Genomic DNA, 11281 nt, shown 5'->3' with positions numbered 1-11281 from the left:
TTTTCCCCTTTCCCTTTCCCCCCCCTTTCCCCTTTTCCCCTTTTCCCCCTTTTCCCCTATCCCCCTTTTTCCCCTTTTCCCTTTCCCCCTTTTCCCCCTTTTTTCTTTCCCCTTTTCCCTTTCCCCTTTTCCCCCTTTTCCCCTTTCCCCTTTCCCTTTCCCCTTTCCCCCTTTTCCTTTTTTCCCTTTCGCTTTTCCCTTTCCCTTTTCTCTGTTTCCTTTTTCCCTTTCCCTTTCCCTTTTCCCCCTTCTCCATGTCCCCTTTCCCCATTTCCCTGTTCCCATTTCCCTCTTTCCCCATTTCCCTTTTTCCCCATTTCCCTTTTTCCCCTTTTCTCCATTTCCCTTTTTTTCCTTTTCCCTTTTTTCCTTTCCCCCCTTTTTTCCCCATTTCCCTTTTTTCTCTTTTTCCCCTTTTCCCCTTTCCCTTTCCCCCCCCTTTCCCCTTTTCCCTTTCCCCCTTTTCCCCCTTTTTTCTTTCCCCTTTTCCCTTTCCCCTTTTCCCCCTTTTCCCCCTTTTTTCTTTCCCCTTTTCCCCTTTCCCCTTTTCCCCCCTTTTCCCCTTTTCCCCTTTTTCCCCCTTTTCCCTTTCCCGTTCCCGCCCTCGTCTCCCCTCACGCCGCTCCTCCGCTCCGCCAGGGGGCGCTCGCTCCCCGCTCCCGCCCGCGGCTGAGGCGTCCGCGGCGCTGCCTGAGCGGCAGGCGCGCCGGCGGGGCAGGGCCGGGCGCCGGCGCGCGGCGGGGCAGCCCGCGCGGCGCAGGGCCCGGGTCCTGCGTGTGGCGGCGGCGCTCGGCCCGGCCCGGCTCGGCCCGAGATGGCGACCAAGAACTTCCGCGTCAGCGACGGCGACTGGATCTGCCCCGACAAGAAGTGAGGGCTCGGCCGGGAGCCGCGCGGGGCGGCAGCGGGGCAGCGAGCGGGGCAGCGAGCGGGGCAGCGAGCGCAGCGCGCCGGCAGTGCGGACGGGGAGCGAGGAAGGGACCGGGACCGGCGCAGCGACGCCGGGAGCCGCGGCCGCCGGCTCGGGGGGCGACACGGCCCCGGGCCCGGCACGGCCGCGGGGAGCCGGCTTTCGGCGCGGGACGGGGTCGGGTTAAATCGCGGCGCTCGGGGTGAGTCAGGCGCCGGGCGGGTCCCGGCTCCGCTTAACCGCGGCCCTCGCGCTCTGCTCCGTGCCCAGGTGCGGGAACGTGAACTTCGCCAGGAGGACGAGCTGTAACAGATGCGGCAGAGGTGAGTTCCCGGCAGCGCGCACTCCTTGTCCCCGCGGCTCCTTCTGCCCCGGAAAACAGCAGTGAAAATCACCGTGGAGCCCGAAGCTGTTGGAGAAGCGCCCCCGGTTTTGTTTAACAGACCCTGAAATGGTTCCGGTAAGTTCCGAGGCTGCTGTTTCAGGCGCTCTTGTGTCTGTCCCCGCAGAGAAGACGACGGAGGCCAAGATGATGAAGGCGGGGGGGACGGAGATCGGGAAGACGCTGGCCGAGAAGAGCCGGGGGCTGTTCAGCGCCAACGACTGGCAGTGCAAAACGTAGGCTCCAACGCGCGGCTCCTGCCTCTCCCTGGGAATTCCCTGCGCTGCTGGGACAGCGGGGCTCCGCGGCGTTGAAACGCGGGGGAAAAGTTAAAACCCCACAGTTCTGTAAAGATTTGTAGGGACGGTCTGTTTATTACAGCACTGGACGCACGTGGGGGATCGTTTCCTTTTGAAGGACTTGCGTGCCCCTGAAGAGTCTTGATTTCTTTTTATTACCTTTTAACTAATTTACACGTGCATAGAATTTTACAATGGGTTCGTGTATATTTATTTGTTAGTTGTACTTTGTTTTTGTCAGAAAGTATAAAAAAAAACTTCTAGGTTACTTTGTTTTGTTTTAAAGTCTGAAGAATCTTTTGCATCTTTTATTTTTTTAGTTAGGGAAGCTTTATTAGTGTTGTAAGGTTACTACACTAAACAGCATATTTTACTTATGCTAGTAAGCTCAAAGTAGTACATTTTACTAAATCTAAATGAGGTTTTACTTTGTTAAATCTTCACTCTGTGAATTAATTCACACTGGGGACACCCTCCTTTGCTGCACATTAATTAACAGAGCAGCAGGAGCAGCAGCAGTGCCCAGGAGAAAGGCCAGGTGTGATCAGCTGAGACACTGCCCGGGTTTGGAGGGAACGAGGAGGTGGCACTGCCACCCCCATGGCACTGGGAGGTGCTGCCTTCCCTGGCAGGGTGGGCAGCCCTGGCACAGGTGCCCAGAGCAGCTGGGGCTGCCCCTGGATCCCGGGCAGTGCCCAAGGCCAGGCTGGACACTGGGGCTGCAGCTCCTGGGACAGTGGGGAGTGTCCCTGCCGTGCCAGGGGTGGCACTGGAGGGGCTGTGCTGTCCCTTCACACCCAAACCAGCCGTGACTCTGGGATTCCTGGCTGTGGCAATTCCAGCGGGCACCTGGCCTGGCACCAGCAGCTCTTCCCTTGCAGGGCAGGGAATGGAGCTGGGAAGGGGCTGGAGCCCCAGGAGAGGCTGGGGGAGCTGGGAAAGAGCCCAACTGTGCTCCTGTCCCTGCTCCTGCCCATTGATTCGACATCTTCCCCGGATTTGTGCAGTGCTGTCACCTTCCCAAGTGCTGTGTCCCCACCCTTGTATTCCCAGGCTGAAGGGCAAGCTTTTATTCCCAGGCTGAAGGGCAAGCTTTTATTCCCAGGCTGAAGGGTAAGCTTTTATTCCCAGGCTGAAGGGCAAGCTTTTATTCCCAGGCTGAAGGGTAAGCTTTTATTCCCAGGCTGAAGGGTAAGCTTTTATTCCCAGGCTGAAGGGTAAGCTTTTATTCCCATCTGGAGGATAAGGTTTTATTCCCAATCTGGAGGATAAGGTTTTATTCCCAATCTGGAGGATAAGGTTTTATTCCCAGTCTGGAGGATAAGGTTTTATTCCCAATCTGGAGGATAAGGTTTTATTCCCAATCTGGAGGATAAGGTTTTATTCCCAATCTGGAGGATAAGGTTTTATTCCCAATCTGGAGGATAAGGTTTTATTCCCATCTGGAGGATGAGGTTTTATTCCCAATCTGGAGGATAAGGTTTTATTCCCAATCTGGAGGATAAGGTTTTATTCCCAATCTGGAGGATAAGGTTTTATTCCCAATCTGGAGGATAAGGTTTTATTCCCATCGGGAGGATAAGGTTTTATTCCCATCTGGTGGAGGTTTTATTCCCAATCTGGAGGATAAGGTTTTATTCCCATCTGGTGGAGGTTTTATTCCCATCTGGAGGATGTTTTATTCCCATCTGGAGGATAAGGTTTTATTCCCATCTGGAGGATAAGGTTTTATTCCCATCTGGAGGATAAGGTTTTATTCCCGTCTGGAGGATAAGGTTTTATTCCCGTCTGGAGGATAAGGTTTTATTCCCGTCTGGAGGATAAGGTTTTATTCCCGTCTGGAGGATAAGGTTTCATTCCCATCTGGAGGATGAGGTTTTATTCCCAATCTGGAAGATAAGGTTTTATTCCCGTCTGGAGGATGTTTTATTCCCATCTGGAGGATAAGGTTTTATTCCCATCTGGAGGATAAGGTTTTATTCCCAATCTGGAGGATGTTTTATTCCCATCTGGAGGATAAGGTTTTATTCCCGTCTGGAGGATAAGGTTTTATTCCCATCTGGAGGATAAGGTTTCCCATCTGTCTCTCTCCCTGCAGCTGTGGTAACGTGAACTGGGCGCGGCGCTCGGAGTGTAACATGTGCAACACCCCCAAGTACGCCAAGCTGGAGGAGAGGACAGGTGAGCTGGGGGTGCCTCGGGTGCTGGCACTGCTGGCAGAATGGGCTCTGGGAATCAGAGGGGGCATTCCTTGTTTTCCCTGAACTGGCACAGTCCCTGCAAGATGCAGGTTCTCGGCCTCAGCGAGTTTCGGTGCTGTGGGAAACGGGGGAACATTCAGCCTAAGCTGCCCCTGTGTTGGATTTTGATGTCAGGACTTCGGAAGCAATGTTTAATTAATCTGCAGAGGCCTCCTGTGGGCTGGCCATGTGCAGATAAGGCTGTTATCTGCTCAGGAGGGCTGGGGCTCAGTTTCAGAGCCCAGAGGGAACTGGGGCAGGATCTCCTTACAGCTCCTGCACTCTCCCCTCAGCACCTGGGATCAGGCAGGGAATTCACTGCAGGAATGGAACAGGGCAGGGAACTTAGACCACAGGGTGGAACACAAAGGCACGGAAATAAAGGAGACTAGAGAAGAGCACAGAGCTTATTACTTGAAAGGAAAAACAATATTTCAGTATTGAGTATGGTGGAAATAGTAAAGGATATTAAATAATATAATCATATTTTATGTAATTGTTATAATTGCAAATAATATATCCACGTGTTTATTATTTAAATAACTTATTGAAGTACTTAGTACTTAATTAAGTTGATAAATAGTTTTAGTGGTCCTAATCCATTATTTTAATTGGATTTGTGAGAAACTGCATTTAATAAACCTGCGTGGGAACAATTCATGTTCCTCCTGAGATCCTGTTCCGTCCTTATGGCAGATTTGTAATTCCATGAGGGTTTCCAGAGCCCCTGAGGAGGTTTCTGTGCTCCAGGCAGATGAAGGCATTGTGTTGTTTTGCCCCCTTTTCAAGGCTACGGAGGAGGATTCAATGAACGGGAGAACGTGGAGTACATAGAGCGGGAGGAGTCTGACGGGGAGTATGATGAGGTAAGGGAGGGGCAGGGACTGCTCTGGAGAGACTCTTGTTGTGTTTTTTAAGGATATCCCATACAATTGAAATACAAAGTGCTCAGATTCCCGTTCATCTCTCTGGAGTCTCATTGTCCCCAAGATGAGCGTCTCTTTGAAAGTTCCTTGTTGCTAATTGATGTTCCACAGTGCTCCATTTTCCCTTGGGGCAAGATCTTACTTGAAATTGATGATTATTTATTGTCTTATAGAAGTGTTATCAAAAATACAGTTAGTGGTTGTTTTTGATTGAATCCTGTTCTAATCCTGGTACAAAATTCCTCAGTTTGGGCGCAAAAAGAAAAAGTACCGGGGGAAGCCGGTGGGTCCTGCCTCCATCCTGAAGGAAGTGGAAGATAAGGAATCTGAGGGGGAGGATGAGGAGGATGAGGATGAAGATCTCTCCAAGTATAAATTGGATGAGGTAGGATGGTTTGTTGTCTTGAAGCAGTTTTTAATCATGATTTCAGCGCTGCCCAGGAGCAGGGGAAGGGCTGGTCAGTGTTTTCAGCTGCCTTTAGAGCAGAGCTGTGGCAATAACGGTGCCCAAAGCTGCTGGAAGAGATGTGCACAAGCTCTGCTTTGTTCTAAACACCTGCACTCAAAAATGGGCAGTTTCTTAAATCAGAAATGAAAAGCCCATCTGAGATCAGAACCCAGAACTCCCAAGATCTTTATTTGGAACCTGGATGTGTGGTTACCATGTATAGCGAGTGCTCTTGAGTTTTCTTCCTAGGCTTTTAAAACCACATCAGATTTATTTCTTATAAAATGAAATAAAATATTCTGAGGGTTTCTTCCATCTTTTCTGAGCTGTATGAGTATCACTTATTGGATTTTCCACATCTTTGGGCAGCAGCTCTGCAGAGACTTGTGCAGGTGGTTGTGTTTTACACAGCAGTCACCAAACTTTGCATATGAGATCTGTCTCTGCAGAGTTGGGCTTTGCTTAGAGACTCTGAGGGGGAAGATTAATTTAAAGTAAGTGGTGAAAATGTGTCTGTGTGGTCATTAACTTCATTAAATAATGGGTGGGGGAGGGGGGTGTTGCAGGGTTTTTATTACTTTGGTTCAAAACCAATTTTCAGTCACTTTTCACTGCTTAAAATTGTGGGGTCTCATTAAATTCCGTTCAGTTTCCAAAGGCTGGGAAAGAGCACGAGGTAGACGCTGGAATAAGTAAAAACTGCAGGGAAGCTAAAAGCATTGCGTGAGTTTGCTGTGTTGTGCCTGTGGCAGGATGAGGATGAAGACGATGCCGACCTGTCCAAGTACAACCTGGATGCCAGTGAGGAGGAGGACACCAACAAGAAGAAGAAGCCACCGAGGCGCAGCCGCTCCAAGTCCCGCTCCTCCCACTCGCGCTCGTCCTCGCGCTCATCCTCTCACTCGAGCTCAAGGTCTAGGTCCAGGTAAACGGGTACAGGTCCAGGGTAACGCCAGGCAAAATGTCAGTATCTGACTTCCTTATTTACTTTGTTTGATTGCCTTACAGTTGTGTGATGATGTGAATAACTCTCCATTTACAGAGGTGGTGATGCTCTGCCTGAGCTGCAGCAGGGAGGCTCTGTGGGGCTTGTGGCTTGTTTTAGTGATTTAAGTTGATGTTTGGTGAAATCCTTGAAAGAAATGGAATAATGTAATTTATTTTCAGGTTTTCAGGCTCGTTGGCCATGTGTGGTTCTGTTGTTGGACAGAGGGGGGCACTGCTGGAGTGGGAGGAGGTGGCAGAAGAGGCAGTGACAATGCAGCCCAGGCAGATTCAGGGAAAGGACACAGTGGGAATATCCTGGGAGTAAAGACAAGAAACTTGAACTCGAGTTAATGGCAAGTGACAAAGTTTTAAATGCAGTGGCAGTGTTGTCAGAACATTCCCATCACTATTGTCAGAACCTTCCCATCCCTGGAACTGTCCGAGGCCAGGCTGGACAGGACTTGAAGCAGCCTGGTCTGGTGGAAGGTGTCCCTGCCCATGGAACAGTGAAATGAGATGAGCTTTAAGGTCCCTCCCAACCCAAACGACTCTGGAATTCTCTAATAACACTGAGGGTTTATAGGGGACCTCACAAAGATCTGCTGGGCAGGCTTAAGCTTTCTCATTTGCTATTTAAATTCAGTAATAAATGAACAATTCAGTCAGTGCTTTGAAATTGGGTGATGTCAGTCCTGGAGCTTTTGAGCTGCCTTACAGCTCATGCAAGGAGGATCCTGATAATTCAGAACAAACTCCCAGGGTCATTTATTAAATTCACATCTGTAAAGTTCAAGTTTCTTCTGATCTTCCCGGCTTCATCATTGCCCCTCTGTGCTCTCAGTGCTGTCACTGCCCAAATTCTGCAGCCCCTTGTAACCAGGGGCCAGCCCCAGCTTCTGGCTTGGCTTCTCCCCATCACTGTTGGCTCTTGCTCCTGCTGCCTCTTCTGTTCCTCAGCCTCCCCTGCTTCCCACTGCTCAGAGCAGTTTGAGTGCAGTGCTTGGCTGGGAGCCTCCAAAGACACTCAAAACCTCGCCTGTCCATAACTTTGGTCATTAATTCACAAATATTAACAGTGAAGTAGAAAGTAACTTGTCCTAACTGAGATTTCAACTTCCTCTTGAACTTTTTGCTTTTAGCTACAGAAAATTGGAAATATCAGTAACCATTCGTGGATGCTTTTTTTGCGGGTTTTAAAAAAGGTTTAAATTTATTTCCTAGCTAGGAAATGTTCACACTACTTTGTCCTGCCCAGTAAAATGAGAAAGTTGTGGTAACAGTATAAACTCAGGGGTTTGAGAGCAAGTAAGATATATTTTACTTGAAAATATTATTAGAATTTGTTTTAAATGCTTTTGTTTCCACTGGTTGCTGGAGCCCGCTGCCATTGTTAAATTTCTCTTGTGGTTTGTGCTTTAGAGAAAATCCATCAGTGAAAAATTGGGAAATAATTGTGGCCAGTTACAAGTTGTGTTGGATATGGCAGTTTTAGCCCCAAATTAACCACTTAATTTATAATGCAGGGGAAAATATTTATGAAAATTCGAAGGTGATTACAAAGTGCTTGCGAGAACTGGCTGGGGGGAAATTTAGCTGACCAATCCTAATGCTCTCATCTGCTCTGCCTTTCAAGGAAGCTGATGGGTTTCCACTTAAGGCACAAATTAAAGCATTGATTTCATGAAATAATGAATAGATAGGAAGTTATTTATTTTTGACAGGTAACTGAAGTCCTGTTTAATTGTTGTGCTTTGTTTTAGGAACCACAATCTATAGCTGACTCTGTAATGCTTTTAATGCGAGACCTTGCTGTGTAGAAGTGTCTGGTTTAAAGTGTGCTGTGGTGATGCTGGGGGCAGGAGGGGATTGGCATTTTAGCACTCAGACTGTGTTGCTGCCTCGTGTCTGCTGCTCTCAGGAGCAGTAACTGCTACATGCAAGTCAGACACTGGAAAAAGATCTCCCGTGTTGTTGCAGGTCCCATTCCAGGAGTTCTTCCAGCTCCAGATCGAGATCCCGCTCCAGCTCCAGGGAACAGTCCCGGTCCCGTGGGTCCAAATCCAGGTGAATGAGGTACCAGCCTGTCCCTGCACAGACACAGGGCACAGGCTGCAGCTGCTCTGGTGCCACCGTGAGGCTGTGCTGCTCAGACAAACATTAACTGCTTTTTATCTTGGAAGTCAGACTTGCTGGGTCTCTGCACCGGGTGTTCCACCACAGCTGTGTTCACTGAGGAGCAGAGGTTTTGGTGCAAGAGGTTAAGTCTGGCCTAAGCCGGACGAGCGGACGCCACCGAGCTGCAGTGGAGGAAGAAGGATTTGAGTGCATGGTTCCCTGCTGCAGGCATTTGGGTGCTTTTCCTGTTTCCACTGGGGCTGCTTGAGCTGGAGGAACGTTAGAAATGCCACTGTCCTTTTGGTTTTGTGTTCAGTGAGAATTCCACGTCTTCCACGAGACAGGGCAGCCGTTCCTGTACAAACCTGGGGGAGCATAGGAAGATGTTGGTAGGAAGTGGTGGGAGAGGCTGAGAGCAGTCAGAATGATTTGTGTAGAGCATCACTGAGCTGGGCAGGGCACAGGAACAAAAGCACATTTGAGGTGTCCTTGCACAGGCATTCCATTGGCAGAACATTCCCTCTGTGGTGGAATGAAGGGCTGTCCCTTCTCCCTGCATGCAGAGAATCCCAAGATTCTCAATGAGGAAGCTTGGGTTGGGAAGAACGATCACAAATGCTGCCACCACCCCCTGGGGGCAGGGACGTGCTGTGGATTATCCCGTGAGGGTCAGCACAGGATGGAATCCTTGCTTTTGGGAAGAGGAAGGGTGTCCCTGTGCCCCACCAGAGGGGCACTGTGTTCCAAGAGATGTTTTTAAATATTCTGACTCTATTCTGAGAGGCTTTTTGCAGTATTTTGGTTGAGGAAGGTTTTAGTCTCTTCACAAATGTAGTTTGAGATCTGTCAATATATCTGGATTTTATAGCTGGATTTGTTACTGTTGAACATGCAGTGTGAAATGTGCATTAGGATAAAGTGAACCACGGTAAATCAGCTTTAGATCTCTGGTTTCCAGGTTATTCTGATGTGTGAATTTAACTGCTGAGGAGGGTCCTTACAGAGGCGACTTGCCAGCAGTTGCCCAGTGCTTTTTAGCCAAAATGGGTCATTTTGGTGAATGCTGGGGAGAGCTTTCCAAACCATTGGTGGTCCATTTATCAGGAAACACTACTTAGCAGAATTTCTTAGGCAAGCTGCCCTGGCAGTAGCAGTGTTCTTGGCAGAGTAAGTATGGAAGTGTTTATTTTCCACACCCCTGGAGAAAACAGAGTAGTGAATGTTCATGAAAACTGTCTCTGCTTGTTCTGTCTTTGTGCCTTCTCCACGATCCCAGAATTAAATGTGGTTTATTTCTCAATCAATAAAGATCCAGCTCCAGGTCCTACAGGGGGTCTTCCACCCCAAGGAAAAGATCTTGCTCCAGCTCTCGCTCCTCATCTTCCCCTGAGAGAGGCAAGAAGCGAAGCCGCTCTAGATCCTCTTCCTCTGGTGATCGCAAAAAAAGGCGCTCGAGATCACGGTCACCCGAAAGGTTTGGGTTTATGTAGAATAAGAATGGCTGTATTGACATGTGTGATGGTTTATTGTAGTTATCCAAGGACTGAGATTCACTGGGAAACAATTGAATCTGAGCAGTTATTCTCATACTAAAAGTAGCTTCCTCACTTGCCCTACTCTTACTTTTGTTAACCCCTCTGTAATTGCTTTTTCTAAAATAATTTTCCCCCCTCCAATGAAAGTCCTCCTGGTAGGAGCATGTTCTGTATAAAGACCCGGCTCACACGTCTTTCAGTTTGTGACAGTGTTAATGTGTTCATTATTGAATTATTGGATTATTTTCTTAAGTAAATACTGCATTGAAATAGAAACTGTTTTCTACTCTCAGTATTAAACTTAGACTTTTAGTGTTAAATTAGCGGCTTAAAGTTACTTGCATATTCTTGTAAGGCCCCCATGAGATATACTTGGCTTCCAGCTATGGTAGGATGCTGCTCAAAGTGGGTGCCAGGATGAATCTGAGCTCATTTCTGTGCATGCTTTCTCCATTTGTATCTTGCAGACGCCGCAGATCTTCCTCCGGATCCTCCCATTCTGGTTCCCGTACGAGTTCTAAAAAGAAATAATGTGTAAAAGCTCACACTTACAAAAACCCACCAAAATTCCAGTCAGTGCATGAGACATTTTTAAGAAGTTGGTGTCTTACTTGGTCAGAAGTGCTCAATCTGCTAGTAGAGGTGCATGTCTGTCCTGGCTTTCTGGCAAACTGCAGCTTTGTTCATCCATCACCCAAACCCGCAGTAGCATTTTAAGCCATAAACTCCCCGGCACAGGGGGAAGTTCTGTGGTGTGGGGGGGTTTTATTGGTTTTCAAGATCAGTTCCTCCACTCCTGGCTCCCTCAGCTGGAGGAGTAGGTTGGGAATGTCCTGGCACAGCTCTTTGTGCAAGGAAGAAGCCGTGAGTTTTCCAGAGCAGGATGGAGCTCCCGTGGGACCACAGCAGGGGCAGGGCTGGGGGCACCTGGGGCCAGCAGTGGGGCCTTGGGCTGAGCAGTTTTTGTTTTGCCACGTAGCAGTGCCAGTGCAGATGGACACCCCTCTCTAGCAGCTCAAACCCCCAGTCCATCATGATTCCAGAGGGAATTAGCTTCATTCCGGGCGAGGGAGGACGTTTGCAGCCAGCACAGTGCTGTGGCTGTGGTGGTTTCCAGAGCCCGGACTCCGGGATCCCTCCTTCCAGACGGATCAGTTGGGATCTGCTCTTGGGCTGGAGCAGTACGGAACTGGCTCCTTGGAATCGAGGGAAGCTTCTGCAGGCCGCCTGTAAAATTTCCTTTGGGGCTGACTAAAATTTTCAAGGTATCTTAATTTTATTTTTTTTTAAAAATGAGAATGAATAAACTGTGTAGAAAGTCCTGGCATCTTCAACGTCTTCTTCATCGATCATTCTTTTTCCCTTCAACATAATTTATGGCTTAAAATGCTTTATGGAATCCATTTGAGCATAAAACTTGGTCTCTCTTGAGCTCCGTT

At 48.7% G+C, this 11281-nt stretch overlaps 1 protein-coding gene across 1 annotated transcript; it reads left to right on the top strand.

The window, feature by feature from the left end:
• Positions 1 to 742: 742 nt before the first annotated feature.
• Positions 743 to 10428, top strand: ZRANB2 (zinc finger RANBP2-type containing 2). Its single transcript, XM_068198978.1, has 10 exons — positions 743 to 870; positions 1181 to 1233; positions 1420 to 1528; positions 3690 to 3772; positions 4621 to 4697; positions 5005 to 5142; positions 5958 to 6130; positions 8170 to 8256; positions 9617 to 9781; positions 10310 to 10428. The coding sequence occupies exons 1-10, from the start codon at positions 815 to 817 to the stop codon at positions 10371 to 10373; spliced, it is 1005 nt and encodes a 334-aa protein (XP_068055079.1). The 5' UTR covers positions 743 to 814; the 3' UTR covers positions 10374 to 10428.
• The last annotated feature ends 853 nt before the right edge of the window (positions 10429 to 11281 follow it).

This window comes from Anomalospiza imberbis, chromosome 9 (genome assembly GCF_031753505.1).
Source record: "Anomalospiza imberbis isolate Cuckoo-Finch-1a 21T00152 chromosome 9, ASM3175350v1, whole genome shotgun sequence".
Classification (NCBI taxonomy): Eukaryota; Metazoa; Chordata; class Aves; order Passeriformes; family Viduidae; genus Anomalospiza; species Anomalospiza imberbis.
The sequence above is the reverse complement of the archived record's forward strand: the minus strand, read 5'-3'. Positions and strand labels throughout refer to the sequence as shown.